Source organism: Oncorhynchus nerka, linkage group LG15 (assembly GCF_034236695.1).
Source record: "Oncorhynchus nerka isolate Pitt River linkage group LG15, Oner_Uvic_2.0, whole genome shotgun sequence".
NCBI lineage: Eukaryota > Metazoa > Chordata > Actinopteri > Salmoniformes > Salmonidae > Oncorhynchus > Oncorhynchus nerka.
The window spans coordinates 89,871,789-89,894,036 of NC_088410.1; the positions used below are offsets into that span (position 1 = coordinate 89,871,789).

A 22,248-nucleotide genomic window follows, 5' to 3' on the forward strand; every position below is an offset into this window, starting at 1 on the left:
TATCTCAGTGTGTAACGCCCATGCATGGATGAGTTGATGAGTCAATGAGCTGATGAGTCAAGGTTGATGTCCCAGTTCCCCAACCCTTCCTCCTCCAGGTCCTTCTAGTGAATGAAGTCATCAAGCAAGCTTAGTTCAACATTAAAAGACAATGTGACTGAGACTGACACAAAGCCTGTCCTTCAGTTTGCAATTTATATCTCTCCAATCCCTACTCAGATCGTTCAGCTTATTGCTGACTTGTCATAGTGGAAATTACAAACTTTAGAAGCCTTTTTAAACCTTGAATGGACTACTATTTGCATGTATTGCTGCAGAGGAAAAGTATCTGTGACAATAGTGATCAAATTAAGATAAAGATCTGTAGCTATATCCTTGGCTTTCTGAAAGGGGTTTTTCTTCTCCCAGATCTTTTCTTCACACGGAGCCAGTTCATCCATGAAAAAGCAAAGGAGTAGATAGTGGCACTGAGAGGATGTGACTGGCATTAGTCTTCTGTTTAGACTGATGATATTGATCTGTTGAAATCTTATTTTGCCATATTTTTCCCAATAGATACATAAGACATGTCTGCTTACTGACCTCACACCGTTGCTGATTTTTGAATTACTGGCCTGGGTGAGGAGAGATGGCCTCTAATCCACTTGTAGTTAGTTTCCAGTTGGATGCCTTGCTACACTCCCAGAAACAGCAGTGCTAGCCTAACGACTTAAAACCCAAACAGTACCTAATAGAAAACAAAAGGGAAGGAAATTCTTCTGTTCGTGCAGCCTTTGACAGTTTTGTAGTATATTGCGAGAATTTGATTGCTGTTCCATGTAGCAGTGTGATTAAACAAACACACATTTACAATGTATTCCGTTTGTTGGCTTCTACTGAAAGCCAATTAGAACATGACTATGAATTATGCTCGCTTCATGAATTTTAAGGATGTACATTTGCTACATGTGAATTGAATGTATGTGAATGCCTATTATATGATACAGTATGTTGTGTTCCGTCATACACTGTATTTATGTCAGTAACTGCATGTCCAAACCCAAGACAAAAAAAAACATGATTTGAGGGGATTTTCACAAAATGTAATCCATAGAATCGTCCTTTGGAGGAAGGATGTTTACATATATTTGACATGTCTATCTAAAAGCATACTTGAGTAATAATTCATCAAAGTTGGCATATTTACGACATTTTGGCCTTACCCAGGCCTCTTAAGACTCATTATATATGAACATATGACAACAGAAATCACAATAGGAATCATTTGATTTTAAACCCTTAGGGAATAATGAGACTATATTAGCATTTTGCTGTTAATTGCATTTCAGACCATTATCATACCACTAGCCTTATGTCACATACAGCTGGATTCTTAGAACACCTAGAGAGAAGGTATTGAGCTCCATGTCAAGATTGAACGCCTGGGGTGAATTTGTGACGATCAAACAATCTCCAGGACACTAAGACAGAACACACCAGGACACATCTGGATAGCATATGGCATTAATCCTGGAAGTAGAGATGTTTAACCACACAGACCTGCTACTACCCTGTTATGTTGCCATCTCCAGGTGGGAGGACAGGCAAACGGTCTACTCAGCCAAAACACAAGGCCCAAATAATACCTCATCATCATAATTTTTAATCTAGCTCATGTTGTACCTATAGCTTTCGATGGTGTACAAAATGTCATCATGTATCATAAGCCAAGGGCCACATCATTCTATGATAAGGACAGAGGGTTTTCCTGGTTCAGTCACATGGTCAGGAAAACAGCTGTTTCTACCTGTGAAACTTAACCATTTTCTAAAGATAGTTGAGATCAGTAGAGATGCAATGTGGGCCTGTAACCGAAAGTTTGAATCCCTGAATGGTTTGAATCCTTGAGCTGACAAGGTAAAAATCTGTCATTCTGCCCCTGAACAAGGCAGTTAACTCACTGTTCCCCTGTAAACCGTAATTGTAAATAAGAATTTGTTCTTAACTGACTTGCCTAGTTAAATAAAGGTAGAAAAGAAAAGGAAAGGAGAATTGTCTTACTTGTACATTTCTTCAGCCCGGACCCTTTCTTCAAAGCGTGTCGGCTCAACTTGCAGGCGAAGTTGTTCTCCCAGAACTCAGCAAACCAGATATTCCTCCTGTTGTTCTCCAGTGTGCGGCTGATGAAGTAACGATCAAACCCTGGAAGAGATCGATCACATCATTGTCATCATCAGTGCACTCACTCTGGCAACAGTGTCCTTGCCAATACAGTTATTGACATGTGGTGGAATGTAATGGAGCATTGGGGTAACATTTCTTTCTATTTCTTTAACAATGAGTGTATTGATAATGGCTGATTGTGTTATAGACCAGAGTTGTGGCTTGGCTGGCAGACTGAGTAGATCATGACAGAGGTCTGGACAAGGGGACTGATGCTAGCACAGGACAGTAAATGCTTTATATTTTACAACAGTTTATCGGGCTTGGAAGTGTCCTGTGTTAAAATGAACAAGATCTGGTGAGACTTGTTAACAGAGATATCTCTATGGCGGTATTTACACAAGAAACCCAATTTTGACATTTTTCCCAATTATTAGCAAAAGATCTGATTGGTCAAAAAACAAAATTAGTGAAGAAAAGATCAGAATTGGGATGCCTATGTACGCTGCCAGCTGCTGGCACAATAACGCACTACTGATCCATGTCAACGTCTCGTCTGTAAAATAAACATAATGCTAAATCCATTATTCTGTAATCTACAACAATTTAATTTATCTCAGTCCCTTTATCCTTGTACATTTAGGGAAAGCTACACAAGATCTACCAATCAATCAATCAAATCAATCAAAGCCAATCTAAAAGTTCATAGCAGCAACCTAAAAGCTTTCTGTCACGTTCTGACCTTTATTTCCTTTGTTTTGTATTTATTTAGTATGGTCAGGGCGTGAGTTCGGTGGGCAGTCTATGTTTGTTTTTCTAGGTTTTGGGTATTTCTATGTTTCGGCCTAGTATGGTTCTCAATCAGAGGCAGGTGTCATTAGTTGTCTCTGATTGAGAATCATACTTAGGTAGCCTGGGTTTCACTGTGTGTTTGTGGGTGATTGTTCCTGTCTCTGTGTTTGCACCAGATAGGACTGTTTAGGTTTTCGTACATTTATTGTTTTGTTAGTTATTTCATGTCTAGTTCCTTTATTAAAGAACATGAATAACCATCACGCTGCATTTTGGTCCGCTTCTCCTTCACCACAGGAAAACCCTTACACTTTCTTTGTTCACCTTACATCCCCCCCCCAACAATTAATTAATTAATCAAGCAAGCAATCATTCAGTCAATCAACCAAATCAATCTGCCAATCTAAAAGTTATCCCCAGCAACCTTAAAGATGTCTCTGTTCCCCCTCACCTCTGATGGACTGGCGTTTGGGCAGGATGGTGACTGCTCCCTCTGCCATCTCCTCCTGGTGTAACACTGGAGAGATCTTTGAGCCCCAGCTGTCTGAGCCCACCCAGATGAAATGGCCAGTCTGGTTGGCCTTCTTGGCTGCTTGGAGTAGCCGCCTGGTACAAGGGGATAAACACATTTAGTTACCAGTAATACATGTGATATTATGGTAACACTTTCTATGAACCAACTGTTATGGCTGTACTGCGTTAAGAACTACACAAACAACAATGACTTATATAGTACACTGCGTTCATGATTCAACTTGAATTCACTCATTCTTACATCTGTCCTATCCATAGTGAAGGTGAAAACTAATTTGGATCCCATTGTATTTGTCTGGCTGGTCTGATTAATACAGAATGTGATGTGTATGTATGGTCTGGTGTGTTGTGTGCCCAGAGAAATCAATTTTTTTTACCAGAAAATGTTAACAATAGAACTATAGCAAATACTTTCTCCAGGTTTTTTGTTTTTCACCTGAGTTAAATAAAAGCAGGTTTATGACAACATTAGTCATCCAAAGCTTATTGCACAGTGGCTGGTAACATTGACTGACGTAAGGACAACGAAAGGCTAAACGATTAAGATAATGTCCAAGTTTATCCTGTTGTCACTAAGATAATGGGTGGAAGCATATTAACATGAGTTACCGACGGAGAATCTAAAAGGGGGAATTATGACAGCGCTCGACCAAGGCACAATGCATCATTTAAATGTCAAGCTTTTTATTTCTGCCGATTGACTCTTCTCCCTTTGATAATATTTCATGCTGCGTATTTCTTATAATGAACATTTGTATGATTTTAGTATATTTCATATTCAACTTGTCAATGCTACGATGATAATACCCTTACCTGATATCATCCTCATTGGCGAAAATAATGACCACCCTTGCATTTGGGTTTTCTCTTAGTCTGCGAATGACCTTATCAAACTCTCCCTGTTTCGGCTCCCGGGGAATCTTGACCGACTGAGAGATGCACACACCTCCTACAACAGAGAGAAAGAAAACACAAAGCAGTTGAGTGGCAGGTTAAGTGCTGGATTGGAAGGTTTTCACTTTTCACAGAAGCTCAACTTGACCTATCAGTACACTCTTAGAAAAGAAGGTGCTATCTAGAACCTAAAAGGGTTCTTCGGCTGTCCCCATAGAAGAACCCTTTGAAGAACCCTTTTGGGTTCTATTTAGGACCATTTCCAAAGAGGGTTCTACCTGGAACCAAATATGTTTATCCTATGGGGAGAGCCAAAAAGTTTTTTTTTCTAAGAGTGTAGATCACCAGTAAGTGCAGAACTCTCAACAACATTGTTCTCTCTGAGGTTTGTGACTGTATGAATCCTTCGGCTTCACTAAATCCACCTGCTGTGAAAACATTTGCATCTGACGCTCAGTTACTGCCCAGTGGGGGTCGGAGAGGAAATCTGACACATAGGACTTCACTTGATCCATGTTCATTTTGAAGATACCCTTACCAAGGACATCTTTAATCAACACACTTAAACCACGGGGAGGAGAACAGCTTCAAATGAAATATGGAAATTAGAGACCCACTATACCAAAGCAGAAATACACACAAGGTGATGATGAAAGCAATGACAGACGTAACATATTAAAACAATATTTGCAAGTAGTAAATGTTATGGTAATTAGATAGCGGTAGGACAATAGGGTTAGAATCGGCGGCGTGTTTTCATGGATGCCAAAACACCCCCCAAGGGAGGCCAGCTTGGATTTGGCTTCACAACAACCAAATCATCTCCTAAGCAAAACTTCACCATTGTCAGAAAAATGTGTCTAGATATCGACCCTTTCCTAAACCATGGCTGGAGATGGGTATTAGAACTTGCGGTTTTGACTTAATTCTCTGTACAGGCCAAGGATTCTGACGTCGATTCTGATCTAACCATAAATTCATATGTTGCGCCACTGGCCTTAGGTGATAGAGGTTCGATATGTAGCCTGGATGTAGCCTAGTAGGCTCACGCTAGCTAGCTAACTTAGCTGGTTCATTGTTTCCCATGCGAGGATGTCAGGCTAGCAAGTATTTTAGCTAGGTAGCCTAAGAAAACTAAAACTAAAAGCGTATAGACCGTTTTGCCAACATGAAAGAGAATGGGACGGCATTGGTGTTCAACTATTCTACAAGTGTGTGCGCATGCACGCATACACACAGAGACAGACAGGAATCAGTATCATGGACAACCACAAGATATTTAGCATCATTGATTGGACTAAATAGTTTTGGGCATCTTACATTTTTTTGTACTGTGTATTAAACCAAGCATATATAGCCTTGTTGATTTGATTATGTTTAAATGTATACGTTGAAATGGTGTAGCGGAGGCAGTGCTCCTGTTTTGCTGACTTGGGGTAACTCTCTGTGGTTCTAAATCAGTAGTTGTTTAGTAAACTGTCGAAAACATTAACTGACCATGCTGTAGGTGATATAACTGTTTGTTACATGCAATATTTGCTTTGTGAACCTCACCGGACAGATGTTGTTCTCCGGTTTTGTGATGAAACAAACATATGCATAGTTGAATTTATTCCGCCACCATGAGACTGTTGTCTGTTTGTTGTCATAGCCTTATTGTATATCATGGTGGCATAAGAACAAATGGGTTATAGAACAAACAATGCAATTATCACAACGTAGGTTGTAATATGACTTTTTTACTGGCTTGGCTTCCCCAGTGATTTTACTCACGCACCGCTACTAGCTACCAAACGCCCTAACAAAAGAAGCTATTTGGGCATAAATGATGGACATTATCGAACAAAACAAATATTTATTGTGGAACTGTGAGTCCTGGGAGAGCATTCTGATGAAGATCATCAAATGTAAGTGAATATTTATAATGCTCATTATGTTGACTACCCAATATAGAGGATATCTTTTTGGCTGCTTTGTTGTCTGAACGCTCTACTCATATTATTGCACGGTTTGTTTTTGAAATCTGACACAGCGGTTGCATTAAGGACAAGTATATCTCTAATTCCATGTATAACACTTGTATTTTCATCAACATTTATAATGAGTATTTCTGTAAATAGATGTGGCTGTCTGCACAATCACCGCATGTTTTAGAACTACTGAACATAACGCGCCAACGTAAAATTAGATTTGTTTATATAAATATGCACTTTATCGAACAAAACATACATGTATTGTGTAACATGAAGTCCTATGAGTGTCATCTGATGAAGATCATCAAAGGTTAGTGATTCATTTTATCTCTATTTGTGCTCTTTGTGACTCTCTTTTGCTGGAAAAATGGCTGTGTTTTTCTGTGAGTTGGTGGTGACCTAACATAATCGATTGTGGTGCTTTCGCTGGATTAACGAGAATTTTATCTTTAAAATGATGTACAATACTTGTATGCTTGAGGAATTGTAATTATGAGATTTTTGTTGTTTTGAATTTGGCGCCCTGCACTTTCACTGGCTGTTGGCGAGGTGGGACGCTACCGTCCCACATATCCCAGAGAGGTTAAGATAACGCCAGGTGCAGATGAGACAGGATGAACCAAAAGTTGCTTATGATGCTCTTTGATCTGCCTGAGAGGGGTGAATCTAAGCATTCTTAGTGTCCTATACAAGATGTCTGTTGTTCATTGTTAGGGAAGCTCTCTACAACACAACTTTGAGTGTGAGGTTGACAGTTTCATTATTTCAATAATTAATTGATATGAAATAAAGATGATTGTTTGAAGAAATGACCAAGTCTCTCTCAGTACTGAATTTCCACAACATTAGTCAGTATGTGTTACACCTGTGCTGGATCCAGTTGTTGTTAATAGTCAACTTTCAGTGGATGAGTGTCTTTTCAGAACCCCTCCTATAATCCCACCTGTTTTGTTTGATTGTTGTCAGTGACTCTTTGTTCCCCCTTCTGTTTGAGCGACATTATTTGGATTTCTTGCTGGGGAACGTAACAGTTACGCTAACTGACTGACATTATTATGAAACGTAAAAGATCTCCTAAACCTGTGTTAATCTCAGACCTTTTTCTGGTGTTTATCCCAAAACCCTATACTTTCCCCATAGGAATGGCTGAACGAACCATAAGTAACTCATTTACGTTATTTAGGACTAAAAGATGGTGAGATCTATTAATCACAGGGGAATTTCCTCACCAAGAAAAGGGGAATTAGAATTGAATTGAAAATAGAATATCATTCATGTCAAAATAGTTTGTGCACCGAGCAACCTACTGTTAAGACATTCCATTACACAGAATCATTCCCATTCCCACTGAAATGCACTGCTGTGAGCAACTGCTTATGTTTTCATTCCATTTTCAGGACTCCAGAATTGCTTTGTGTATAATGTCACCCTTTTTTCCAGCACATAATGATCTACAGTTCTAATTGCATACAGTGAAACTACTGTTTCTTATTCTCAAAATGTTTGATGTCAGCAGCTGAAGTGAACAGTGAAAAGAAATGGGCTTAAATGAGGGCCTTCAGAAAGAATTCACATGTTTGTGTAACAGCCTAAATTTAAAATGGATGAACTTTACATTTTGTGGCCTACACACAATACCCCATAATGTCCCCATGAAGTGGAATTGTGTTTTTACAAATTAATTCAAAATGAAAAACTGAAATGTCTTGAGTCAGTAAGTATTCAACCCATTGGTTATGGCAAGCCTAAATATGTTCAGGATTACAAATGTGTTTAACAAGTCACATAAATACGTTTCATGGACTCTGTGTGCAATAATAGTGTTTAACATGATTTTGGAATAACTACCTCATCTCTGTACCCCACACAGTACATACAATTATCTGTAAGGTTCCTCAGTTGAGCAGTGAATTTCAAACACTGATTCAACCACAAAGACCAGGGAGTTATTCCAGTGCCTCACAAGGAAGGGCACCTATTAGTAGATGGGTAAACATTACAAATTTGACATTTAATATCCTTTGAGCATGGTGAAGTTATTAATTACACTTTGGATGGTGTATCAATACACCCAGTTACTACAAGGATATTAACTAAGCTGCCTGCCATCCAGGACCTCTACACCAGGCGGTGTCAGAGGAAGGCCCTAAACATTGTCAAAGACCCCAGCCACCCCAGTCATAGACTGTTCTCTCTACTACCACATGGCAAGCGTTAACGGAGTGCCAAGTCTAGGACAGAAAGGCTTCTCAACAGTTTTAACCCCCAAGCCATAAGACTCCTGAACAGGTAATAAAATGGCGACCCGGACTATTTGCATTGTGCGCCCCCCCCCAACCCCTCTTTTAGACTGCTGCTCTCTGTTTATCATATATGCCTAGTAACTTTAACTATACATTCATGTACATACTACCTAAATTGGCCCGGCCAACCAGCGCTCCCGCACATTGGATAACCGGGCTATCTGCATTGTGTCCCGCCACCCGCCACCCGCCAACCCCTCTTTTATGCTACTCCTACTCTCTGTTCATCATATATGCATAGTCACTTTAACCATATCTATATGTAAATACTACCTCAATCAGCCTGACTAACCGGTGTCTGTATGTAGCCTCGCTACTTTTATAGCCTCGCTACTGTATATAGCCTTGCTACTGTTTTTTCACTCTCTTTTTACTGTTGTTTTTATTTCTTTACTTACCTATTGTTCTACTAATACCTTTTTTGCACTATTGGTTAGAGCCTGTAAGTAAGCATTTCACTGTAAGGTCTACACCTGTTATATTCGGCGCACGTGAAAAATAAACTTTGATTTTGATTTGAACTCCGTTGATAGAGAGGAAGGCAACCAATCAGGGATTTCACTTTGAGGCAAATCGGTACTTTAATAAAACAGTTAGAGTTGAATGATTATAGCGGGCAAGAACTCTATAAACAAAGGGGCTGGAAGACAGGACCCCAACATCTGATAATGGTGATGAGTATAAAATAAAAGAGTTTTAAGGTCCAAGCAATGGTTTAATAGCTGTCATAGGAAACTGAGCATGGATCAACAACACTGTAGTTACTCCATAACACTAACCTTAATGACAGAGTGAAGAGAAGGAAGCCTGTAAAGAATAAACATATTCCAAAGCATGCATCATGTTTGCGATAAGGCACAAAAGTAAATCTGCAAAAAAATTGGCGAAGAAATCAGCTTTATGTCCTGAATACAAAGCATTATGTTTGGGGCTGCATCATGTTATGGGTATGCCTGTCATCAGCAAGGAGTACGTCGTTTTTTGTTGATAACAACAAACAGAATCGAGCTACGCACAGGCAAAATCCTAGAGGAAAACCTGCTTCAGTTTGCTTTCCAACAGACACTGGGAGACAAATGTACCTTTCAGCAGAACAACAACCTAAAACACAAGGCCAAATATACAATTGAGTTGCTTACCAAGATTACATGAAATGTTCCTTACTGGCCTAGTTACAGTTTAGACTTAAATTGGCTTGAAAATCTATGGCAAGACTTGAAAATGGCTGTCTAGCAATGATCAACAACCATTATTAAAAAAATATTATGTGCAAATATTGTACAATCCAGGAGTGCAAAGCTCTTAGAGGCTTACCCCGAAAGACTGCCAGGTGTAATTGCTGCCAAGGGTTATTCTAACATGTATTGACTTAGGGGTATGAATACTTATGTCAATTAGATATTTCTGAATTGCATTTCCAAAGAATTTGAAAAAATAAATGTGAAAAATATTCTATAAACTTGTTTTCACCTTGTCATTTAGGGGTATTGTTTGTAGATGGGTGAGACACTCTTTCATCCATTTTAAATGCAGTCTGTAACACAACCAAATGTAGAATAAGTCAAGGGGTAATACTTTCTGAAGCCTGAGTTTGCAAATAACAAAACAAATTGATACTTATTTAATTTAATTAACATAGCTATGCAACACCCAATTCCCCTGTGTGAAAAAGTAATTGTCCCTTTACACTTAATGCTTAATGCTAAATTATAATTATTTAGCCTCCATTACTCTTCTGCATTTGCACACACTATACATAGATTTTTCTCTTGTGTTATTGACTGGTTTGTTTATGTGTAACTCTGTGTTGCTGTTTTTGTCGTACTGCTTTGCTTTATCTTGGCCAGGTCGTAGTTGTAAATGACAACTTCTTCTAAACTGGCCTACCTGGTAAAATAAAGGTGAAATAACAAAATTAAAATAAATAAAAAACACTCAATAACTGATTGAGTGTAACCAAATGACAGCAACCAAATGCTGCCTGTAGTCGTTGATCAGTCATGCATAAGGCCTGGCATAATTTTCTATATAAAATAAATGAAATAAGTTTGTAATTGCTGTTATTTGTCCACTAAGGTTCCCTTTATCTAATATTAGATTTTGGTTGAAGATCTGACACCATTCATTATAAAAAATATGCGAAAGTAGAGAAAGTCAGAAAGGGGGCAGTACTTTTACACTGCAGTATATACAGCTTAATGTATGTGTATTGGAGTGATCCCTGAAACAGTAGAGCAAATTAGAAAGGGTGCAAATACTTTTTCATAGCACTGTACCCCAACAAAACTGTCTCAGACTTCAATTTATTTTTGTAAATGTGTACACGTATAGTCCTATGGTTGTGTTGAAGTGCAATGTGGCTTAAGGGTTCAAACTGACACAAAGCTATGTCTTTCCCATGCTGAATTCATGTTCATTAAATTTAAAAACACAATCATTGTTGCCCAGAAACCCAATTCGTTGTTGTACTGCTCCACTGAATTTCCTAATTGTAATTATTTCCGCTACTGTTTGGCCATCATTCATGTCTTTGTGGGCATTTAGCCTGTCTAGCCATTGGGGGATTAAACATTCTAGATTCCCATCTTTTGGGTGGGTGGGCTGGTACATTTAATCAAGTATTTTGTTATGGCCAGTGTCGTTTCAGTTTGGCCAATCATAGCATTGTCCACTTGCCCTCAGATCCTCAAAAAAAGTTATACAGCTGCACCATTGATAGCATCTTGACTGGCTGTATCACTGCTTGGAATGGCAACTGCTTGGCATCTGACCACAAGGCGCTACAGAGGGTAATGAGTACGGCCCAGTACATCAATGGGGCCGAGCTCCTTGCCATCCAGGATCTCTACACCAGGCCATGTCAGAGGAAGGCCCTAAAAATTGTCAGACTCCATCCACCCAAGTCAGACTGTTCTCTCTGCTAGCGCTTCTACACCCAAGACATAAGACTACATAAAACTTATTCTTGAGCCCCTTTAGAATCTGACCTTGCATCATGCCTTTGTGCCTTGGTGTACGACCCTGCCTCACACAGGAAGCGGCGCAGGTCCTAATCCAGGCACTTGTCATCTCCCGTCTGGATTACTGCAACTCGCTGTTGGCTGGGCTCCCTGCCTGTGCCATTAAACCCCTACAACTCATCCAGAACGCCGCAGCCCGTCTGGTGTTCAACCTTCCCAAGTTCTCTCACGTCACCCCGCTCCTCCGCTCTCTCCACTGGCTTCCAGTTGAAGCTCGCATCCGCTACAAGACCATGGTGCTTGCCTACGGAGCTGTGAGGGGAACGGCACCTCAGTACCTCCAGGCTCTGATCAGGCCCTACACCCAAACAAGGGCACTGCGTTCATCCACCTCTGGCCTGCTCGCCTCCCTACCACTGAGGAAGTACAGTTCCCGCTCAGCCCAGTCAAAACTGTTCGCTGCTCTGGCCCCCCAATGGTGGAACAAACTCCCTCACGACGCCAGGACAGCGGAGTCAATCACCACCTTCCGGAGACACCTGAAACCCCACCTCTTTAAGGAATACCTAGGATAGGATAAAGTAATCCTTCTCACCCCCCTCCCCCCTTAAAAGACCTAGATGCACTATTGTAAAGTGGCTGTTCCACTGGATGTCATAAGGTGAAAGCACCAATTTGTAAGTCGCTCTGGATAAGAGCGTCTGCTAAATGACTTAAATGTAAATGTAAATGGTGTCCCCTGAGCAAGGCAGTTAACGCCAACAACAATTGCTCCCCGGGAGCCGATGATGTCAATTAGGGCAGCCCCCCGCACTTCTCTGATGGGGTTAAATGCAGATGACACATTTCGGTTGAATGCATTCAGTTGTGCAACTGACTAGATATCCCCTTTCCCTTTCCCCTCAGGCAGTGTTTCACTCACTCCACAAGTATTCATTGGAAACAGTGTGTGTTGTCATGACGTTGGCCTGGTTTAAGACAGTCATAAATACCTCTTCCCCCCTTTTTCCTCTCTCTACCCTACTGATGTTACATTTGCAAAACCCTTGGTTAACATAGAAATTCTGGGAACATCAGTAGGTGGGGGGGAAATGAACTATATTCTGGTAATCCGAACAATTGAACATATGCGGTGGTACTTAATGAATATGATGTCAGTTCGGTTGTCATCTGAGAAATTCTCATCAATGATAAGATGACATAAACTCTACAGTGGAAAGTCTACACATCAGAGTTATCGGATTCACATGGAATTGTTGTTCAATGTTTGAATATGAAATAATTCGTGATGGGATGAAATGTGATTTTAGCTTTTAAAATGTGAGATTTGGGTTTTCATAAGATAGGGCTCTGCTCAATCAGTGGCCCGCCCCTGTGAAGGGATATGGGCTATAAAACTTTTTCAAAAACGCCCTCCTCTCCCTTCCTATAAAAGCCCTTGACAACAATATAACCTCCTGTTCTGAGGACGTGAGGACGACGGTCCGAAGTCAGAATGGTTCAGATAATAACTACAGAACGAAACCAACATCAGCGTGAGCTTTGGTTGCGAATGGTATGTACTTTGAACTCTTATTCACTACTGAAGTGATACCTCCTAGCCGTTGAGTTAGCAACAGCCATTGCAAACGAGGGTTAGGAAGGAACAGACAGAGTATCCCATCTACCACACAACGACGTTACCACAACGTATTCAATTTACCAGCAGAGACATTCTTCAAAGGACGAAGGACTCGGTTGGGCAACACGGCCTTCCATCTACCACCAACCTACCGAAGCGCAGCTCAGAGTCAATATTTATTGCATTTTCCTTTTCCAAATGGGCGGTAATTTAGAATGCATAAGATACTGTATTTACGATAGCACAGCTTTGCCCTTTGTTCCTCAGTCTTCCCGCTCTTTCACTCAAACCCAGCCCCTTTTCTTTTGTGTAACCAGCTGTCATATCTGTTCTGCCCGCTAGGGACGTTTTCCTTTATTACGTCATTTGTAATCAAGTTATGATTTAATTATGTGTATGTGTAATTCTGTGTGATTAGTTAGGTATTTAGTAAATAAATAATTAAACCCAATTTTGTATTGCTGGTTCAACTTGTTAGCCAGGGTTTGTGCAGATAACCAAGAATTTACAACTTTCAGATGAGACTGAATTAAGATCACGATTAATATTGACTGCTATTGATGTAAAATATTACTAGGTCTTTAAGAGTTTATTCGGAAGATAACAGCACTATAAATATTATTTTGTGGTGCCCGACTCTAGTTAATTACATTTACATGATTAGCTCAATCAGGTAATATTAATTACGGAGAAATTATTTTATAGAATAGCATGTCATATCACTTAATCCGGCATAGCCAAGGACCGACAGTGTGTTGAGTTTAATACCACACACTCAACTAGCTCTCCTCCCAGCTGAGTTTTCCCTGTATTTTACTTGACAATATTCTTTTGATAAAGTGATACATTAATTTGCTTAATTTCACTTAAAATGATTAGCTAGATACCTGTCTGTTTGTTTCATGTAAACAATTAGCCCAACAAAAATGACCTAATTAACTATTATTATTTTCACAAAACAGCAGATCCTCTTGCCCTGTTATTTTACAAATAGTAATTAGCATAATATGATACAAAATCATTTGAATTACGAATAAGTGGTTAGGCCGGGATGCAGGGCCTTGTGCGGGGTGAAGCACTTATCTCAACATCTTGTTAGCTCACCTGAGTGGATAGAATAACAGATCAGAACAAATGAACAAATCTGTTCCCTGCTCTTTTACCCAGTGTTAAATTTCCACCCAAAATAGCAGCATAAGTTTTCTGCCACAAAACCGTGTCACAATGCCCCTTCACTTTTATGAAGTGAACAACTCCAGTGGGACTGTGCAAATCTCTCCCATACAGACAAATTGGCACAAGCAGGGGGGAGGGAGGTTGACTAGTGTTTTTCATATCGATGTGAAGTTGTTGAATAATGTATTGGCAACACCGCAAGAGTTTTTTGTCTTGCATCTGATGCAGACTGGTTGAATGCTTACACATGACACATGTCATGACACATGTCATGGTGTTGTGGTTTATAAACACTTGGGGTGTGCATTGGAATAGGTGAACCACAAATTGCCAATTGAACCACATGCACTGCTATATTGATGCTGAAATCAGTGATTCAAAGCATATTATTGTGGCCTTGTTTAAGCCTATGTTGTTACTTTAAACGCTGTGGTAGTGTACTATAGATCAAACAGCTCAGTGCAGGGCTCACATAGACAACTGCACCTGGAAGGTCATTCTGAATCTTAAGCTAAACTGACCAGAGTTTTTGGACTCAGCACGCAACCCTGGGGCAGTGGCCCACACCTGACAGACTGAGAAAATGTAATGCCTAAAGGGACCAAGCTGCGTCGAGGGCAGAGGTTTCAATCAGAACAGTTGACTTCCTCCTGACCTCACTCAAACGTCTACAGCTGCCTTGGGCAGACTGTCGGTCCGCTTTGCAGTAATATGCAATCTATGTGAACAGCAAGCCTTTAGAATTGGAGTGATGGGAATTATTCAGATTTTTTTTTGTATTCCTTAAAATTTGTTGTGGTTTTAGTAATATATAGAACATCTGCTACATTTTTACCATTTACAGACATGCAGATTAAGTCCCAGCTCAGGCTTTTAAACTATAAAACTATACATCTATAATGTTTAGAACAAAACACAACTCCCATGTAGCGGACAGTGTATCAAGCACACCTCCCTTTGACTACCTTACATCTGAAGCAAGCTGAGCCAATAGCTCTCTGATTTGGTTCAAGAAACGTATGGAAACCATGCACCACAACACCATGTTTGCTTGTTGAGATAAATTCTAGGTGTTTTCTTTGTCTCGAGGACTGGCAGGTAGGTTATGCTCGTTTGTTCTGTAGATTGAGAGCTTTTGGGGTTTGAGTCATTTATAAACTGTATTATGCGAGAGAATAGAACAACCCCTGCCAATTAAATCTGAACAGCTTGTAGATGCTCCTCCCTGGGAGAGCGTTTTGCACAGGTTTGACCTGTCCTTCCAGAAAAAGGGACCGCCTTTACCATCTACAGGCGTTAATTAAAAAGCGGAGGAAATGGACTGGGGTGCCATATGGAGGAGACTGCCTGACAGCAGGATCCTAGAGCCCTGGCACATCGCTCCACTGCCTTCGTATGTCACAGTGGAGACTGGGTCATCCGGAATGACAAGGTGTCTGTCTGTAGTCAGGAAGTAGTGGGCCTCGCTGGGCCAATGGAACGTTGTGCGGCAAATCACAATCACATTCATTTTCTGGGTCAGAACCAAAATAAAACAACCTTTTACTTTTGGACTGTGTGTGCTTTTAGTTTCCATGCGATATTGTATTATAACATTTCAAAGGAATGATTTAGTTTCTTAAAATGAATTCAGCTGTATGTTCTCTATTTGCTGTCTTCTCTTTAGACATATCTAGAAAATAAACTCTACGAAGTGTTACTCATTATTATTCCGGTTTGGAATAAGGTCGATAGCAGACAACTAGTTTGATGCATTAAGGGAAAGCCATTACTCATTATTCAGACAGTCTTGGTCAAACCAACCCCTTCCTCATGTTTTGCTTTACAATTCACAATTATTCTGACTGTTTATGGTCTAATGAGAAAGCTTTAAGTCAGTGGGAAGGAAAAGGCAGTTGGAACAAATATCCTCAACACAAGAGAATGTTGAACTCCCAGCTATGAATGCAGACTTTCTAAGACTTTATCTCAGCCTTTTTTCCCTCTATAGTTAACACACCACAAGCATCATCACCCATCATTAGTGAGACTTGTTGCCTGGGAGCAGTGGTGTAATGTACTTAAGTAAAAATACTTTAAAGTACTACTTTTACTCAAGTATGACAATTGGGTTCTTTTTCCACCACTGCCTGGGAGCAGAGTGGCTTCAGAGGAGAAAAATCCAAGCCCTTAAGATGCCAGGCGCGGAAGATAACAGAGCTCTGAAATCACACATGCAGAGATACGGGCAAAATAGGCCCACAATAAACAGGCATATATGCTGCCCATTCATTACACAGGGTAGTAAAAATGCTAATCAAACGTTCTGCTGTACACAATGAATACAGAACGGGAGAATATATTTGCATAAAAACACTGCAAAACAAGCTGTAACTGAAGAATAGTGGAATCTGATGACTGATGTGTGAAGTCATTTACATAAATATCCTCTTTGTGGATCTGTTTTAAACACTTTGGGTGGTAGTGATAAAAAGCCATTTAGATGGAACACTCCATCTGGAGAAGTTGAAGATATTTTTCTGATTTACTTAATCTCTTTTCAGAATATAAAATATGTTTCCTCAACTTCCCTAAAATGCCTAATATACTGTATCATCTGAAGTGTGTAAAAAAAAAGTGTTGAGTTCTGTGCATGGCCCTAAGATTAAGGATTAAAAAAAAGAACATTCCACCTACCCTATGATGTTCTTAAGTGCTGTGCTGCACCAAACCAATTTTGCATCAAAGAAGCAAAAGATGAAAAGAATTCAAAGGGACAATATCATTTTTTTCATTATGGAATCTAATGCAGCAATATTTTCATTATGGCTGTGTTCGTCTAAATTCTGATTTTTTTCCCCACTGGAATACACTTCTGCCAGCATAGATTTTTTTTATGATGCACTTACTGGTATGTGGCTTGAAGAAAAGATTACTCTGGCTGTGTCCTCTTACTGTCTATTTCATTTTAGAGTCCTGGAAGTGGTGGATAAACGACTTGGAGCCATCTGTGTGCATTTCACACAAATATGTGTATTTCAAAAACTACCTTATAGTTGTTGCAAGTGTACTGGAATGAGAAAGTACAGTTTCATTATTTATCTTCCTAATGCTAATCATAGTTGACTGATGTTGATGATGCCATGTAGGAGGAACCCAATTATGACTTTAGTGTAGTGTTCTGCAGTGGCATGTATTCATTGATGCCAAGGGAAGGCAGCACAAAAATACAAAACATATCATAAGGTATCTTTTGTATCTGCCGTCATAATGTTCCTTCAATTCACAAGAGGCTGAAAGTATCTCACCGGAGAAAGCATCCGAGCGAGCGAAACAGTGCCCCTCTGTTGGCCGTCTATCTGATGCTGTCTGGTCAAAAAGAGCTAAACTAAGGAAGCTCAACTGTTAATGGTCCAGGTGAACCAAAATAAAGGGAAGCCAGTTTGGATTTGGCTTCAATTCAATCACATCACAATGAGAGCAAAATGTCATTGACAGAAACAACTAGAATTGTTTCATCGCCTTGTTTTGTTGTTCTCCGGTGGTAGCTAGCTAGCTAAAATCAGCAAAGGATGGAGAGAGGGATTTGAACTTGTGGTTTTACTTAATTCTCAGTACGGATTTTAATGGCAATTCTGATCCAAATATACATTTATACATTGTGCCCTTGGCCTGAAAGAATGGAAGTTGACTCTGTAGCTACAGTTGACGTCGGAAGATTACATACACTGAGGTTGGAATAATTAAAGCTCATTTTTCAACCACTCCACAAATTTCTTGTTAATAACAAACTATAGTTTTGGCAAGTCGGTTAAGACATCTACTTTGTGACACAAGTAATTTTTCCAACAATTGTTTACAGACAGATTATTTTACTTACAATTCCCTAATTATATCACAGTTCCAGTGGGTCAGAAGTTTACATACACTAAGTTGACTGTGCCTTTAAACAGCTTGGAAAATTCCAGAAAATTACGTCATGGCTTTAGAAAATTCTGATAGGCTAATTGACATCATTGTAGTCAATTGGAGGTGTACCTGTGGATGTATTTCAAGGCCTACCTTCAAATTCAGTGCCTCTTTGCTTGACATCATGGGAAAATCAAAAGAAATCAGCCAAGACCTCAGAAAAAAAATTGTAGACCTCCACAAGTGTGGTGCATCCTTGGGAGCAATTGCCAAATGTCTGAAGGTACCACATTCATCTGTACAAATAATAGTATGCAAGTATAAACACCGTGGGATCACACAGGCGTCATACCGCTCAGGAAGGAGACTCATTCTGTCTCCGAGAGATGAACAAACTTTGGTGTGAAAAGTGCAAACCAATCCCAGAACAACAGCAAAGGACTTTGTGCAACTGCACATGAGGACAAAGATTGTACTTTTTGGAGAAAGGTCCTCTGGTCTGCTGAAACGAAAATATAACTTTTGGCCATAATGACGATAGTTATGTTTGGAGGAAAAAGGGGGAAGCTTGCAAGCCGAAGAACACCATCCCAACTGTGAAGCACGGGGGTGGCAGCATCATGTTGTGGGGGTGATTTGCTGCAGGAGGGACTGGTGCACTTCACAAAATAGATGGAATCATGGGGAAGGAAAATTACGTGGATATATTGAAGAAACATCTCAAGACATCAGTCAGGAAGTTAAAGCTTGGTCGCAAATGGGTCTTCCAAATGGACATTGACCCCAAGCATACTTCCAAAGTTGTGGCAAAATGGCTTAAGCACAACAAAGTCAAGGTATTAGAGTGGCCATCACAAAATACTGACCTCAATCCCATAGAAAATTTGTGGGCAGAACTGAAAATGTGTGCGCGAGCAAGGATGCTTAGAAACCTGACTCAGTTACACCAGCTCTGTCCGGAGGAATGGGCCAAAATTCACCCAACTTATTGTGGGAAGCTCGTGGAAGGCTACCCGAAACGTTTGACCCATGTTAAACAATTTAAAGGCAATGCTACCAAATACTAATTGAGTGTATGTAAACTTCTGACCCACTGGGAATGTGACGAAAGAAATAAAAGCTGACATTTCACATTCTCAAAATAAAGTGGTGATCCTAACTGACCTAAGAGATGTAATTTTTACTAGGATTAAATGTCAGGAATTGTAAAAACTGAGTTTAAATGTATTTGGCCAATGTGTATGTAAACTTCCGACTTCCACTGTATCACTGTGGCAAGGCATATGAACTAACAGGTTATAGAGCAAACAATACAATTATCACAACACAGGTTGTAATACAACTTTATTTTCTGTCTTCCCCATTGAATTTTACCCATGCACTGCTACTGGTGTCCTGGAAGCAACAGTTTCTATATCCATTCTCAATAGCGTGATAGTTGTGAGGTGTTAATAAGAAAAACATTGACATTTCTCCAATCATTTTTTTCTTCTTCTTCACAAGTAGGCTATGTTGTTAAATATTCTATATTGCAAAGATAAGCCTGTCTGACTCAGACACTGTTGTTGCTGCCAACAGCCATTAAACATAGCTGACTCCAAGGCCTATTTGTCTAACTTGTGTTTGCAGTAGGCAGTATCATTTGCCTAATGAGTTGCAGATTGCCAATTGTCAGTTGCAGTTCAAATAGTCCATGAAGAAGCCCATTAGTATTGATTTAGACATTTAGATACATCATTTTATCTAACAAACTACTAATAAATCATGCATTAGTTGATGCACCTTTTGAAATGAAAATGCAATTTCAGAAATTGTTTCTGTAATGTAGTTTGATTTGATTACATGCAGCGCTGCTGCAACTCTTCCGTACAGATAGGGTTTGTGGATTACTGTTGTTAACAAGTCATATTACTACCTAGAGCAAGGATAGCAATAGCTGCATACCCGGAGACTACTCTCAAAGGGATATTATTATATTTTCATAATTTGGGTGCATTAAAAAGGCAATAAATAGGATATGTAAGGTATTCCTGTAAGATTTTCCATAATGTGTGACGGAACATCTTGGAAGATGGCACTGTTCTGTGCCAGCTTTATCAAAAGTGTTGTCTAAATCGGGTCCCAGAAGAGAATTCAGAGAAGAGTGCACACATTGTTCAGCTCCCAGTTCCACAATAAAAGAGAACTTGACAGGGCACTCCAGGCCAACCAAAACATGGATAACAAATGAGTGCATCATTCGTATTGGCTTGGGCTAAATTACTTTTTAGAGTCTGTGCAGCAGGCTCTATGGCATAGAGTAATGAGCTATGCTACTTTATGTGTAGGGCTTGGTCTGTGGGTACTGTGTCAGGCTTATCCTCTTAAAAAGTGAATTTAATGAATTGCAATGCAGAGAAACCAACAGAATATCAAAGACACAAATTGCACCAAACATCTCTCAAAACTGAACGTCTTGTTAGGTAGTTTCAGACCAAGGCCTCTCTGTAGTGCTCTGAAAGTGAAGGAGAGAGAAAGAAGATAGAGGGGAGGGATCAGTCAGAGCTCTTTGTGATGCTAGTCATGTCTTGACTCCTCGCTCCTCGACACAGCTGACCCAAACATAGTAATCTGGGATTAAGCTCCAGACCATGTAGAACAGGCCGTGTCAATCAGGAGTGCACCTCCTACATGACTGTTGGTCATGAGTGGAGGAGGTGGAGGAGCCATGCTAAAGTGGGGATAATCCCTGAAACAGTTATGGTATCACAGGGCCAAGCCCAGGTCCTTCAACTCTAATGGGATAGTGAAAAGCACTGAAAAGCAAACGGGGAGGAGATAAACTGAGCGGAGCTCCTTCTTCAACAAGCCAAATTCATTAGCCTTGCCTTTTTATTCCGCAGACAGTGAAACATGATAATTCTCTTATCATTCTATTATTTCTGCAGCTTTTTAGCTTCTTTTTGTCCTCCTGATATAATGGAGTTCATGTCATCACTCTGTATTGACAGCAGTGAAGGCTGCTGAGGGGAGGACGGCTAATAATATTGTCTGGAACGGAGCGAATGGAATGGCATCAAACACATGGAAACCATGTTTGATGTATTTGATACAATTCCACTGATTTCACTCCAGCCATTACCACAAGCCCGTCCTCCCCAATTAAGGTGCCACCAACCACCTGTGATGCACACCGAATCAGAGTCTATGGTTGGTCGCTCATGCTGTTTTTTTCCCTTTCTATTCTCCAACTTGCATTCTTGATAACTCTGGTCTATCAGAGTTATCAACCAGTATTATTGAGTGTAGACCTGTTACACAACAGAGTCGAGCACAATGCAGTCGGACATCTCTGAATACCTCGAAATTAGGGGTATTGTGTATATATACACTGAGTGTAAAAAAACATTAAGGACACCTTCCTAATACTGAGTAGCATGCCCCGTTGAAAGGCACATACCATACCCTGTTCAAAGGCAGTTAAATCTTTCACCCTTTAAATGGCACACATACAGAAATCATGTCTCAACTGTTTCAAGGCTTAACAATCCTTTAACCTCATCTACACTGACTGAAGTGGATTTAACAAGTGATATCAATAAGGGATCATAGCTTTCATCTGATCAGTCTATCTCATGGAAAGAGAAGATGTGCTTAAGGTTTTGTACACTTTGAACGGGGTATGGTAGTAGGCATCAGGTGCACGGTTTGTATCAAAAACTGCAACGCTACCGGGTTTTTCAAGCTCAACAGTTTCCCGTGTGTATCAAGAATGGACCACCACCCAAAGGGACATCCAGCCAACTTGACATAACTGTGGCAAGCATTGGAGTCAACATGGGCCAACATCCCTGTGTAATGTTTTCAACCAGTTGTAGAGTCCATGCCCTGACGAATTGAGGAGGGCAAAGGGGGTGTCATTCAATAGCAGTATTTTCCTAATGTTTGGCATGCTCAGTGTATAAAATATTGCTAGCAGCCACAGA

At 40.1% G+C, this 22,248-nt stretch overlaps 1 protein-coding gene across 1 annotated transcript in view; it reads right to left on the bottom strand.

Annotated features, from left to right (window-relative positions):
- The window catches only part of LOC115143500 (metabotropic glutamate receptor 4-like), a 305,004-nt gene that overhangs the window by 76,545 nt on the left and 206,211 nt on the right, over positions 1-22,248 (bottom strand). Inside the window, exons 4-6 of the mRNA XM_029683987.2 lie at positions 4,282-4,417; positions 3,386-3,540; positions 2,041-2,181 (exon numbers count right to left, since the gene is read on the bottom strand). Coding sequence (XP_029539847.1) covers positions 2,041-2,181; positions 3,386-3,540; positions 4,282-4,417 — 432 coding nt within the window. The remainder of the gene's footprint in view (positions 1-2,040; positions 2,182-3,385; positions 3,541-4,281; positions 4,418-22,248) is intronic.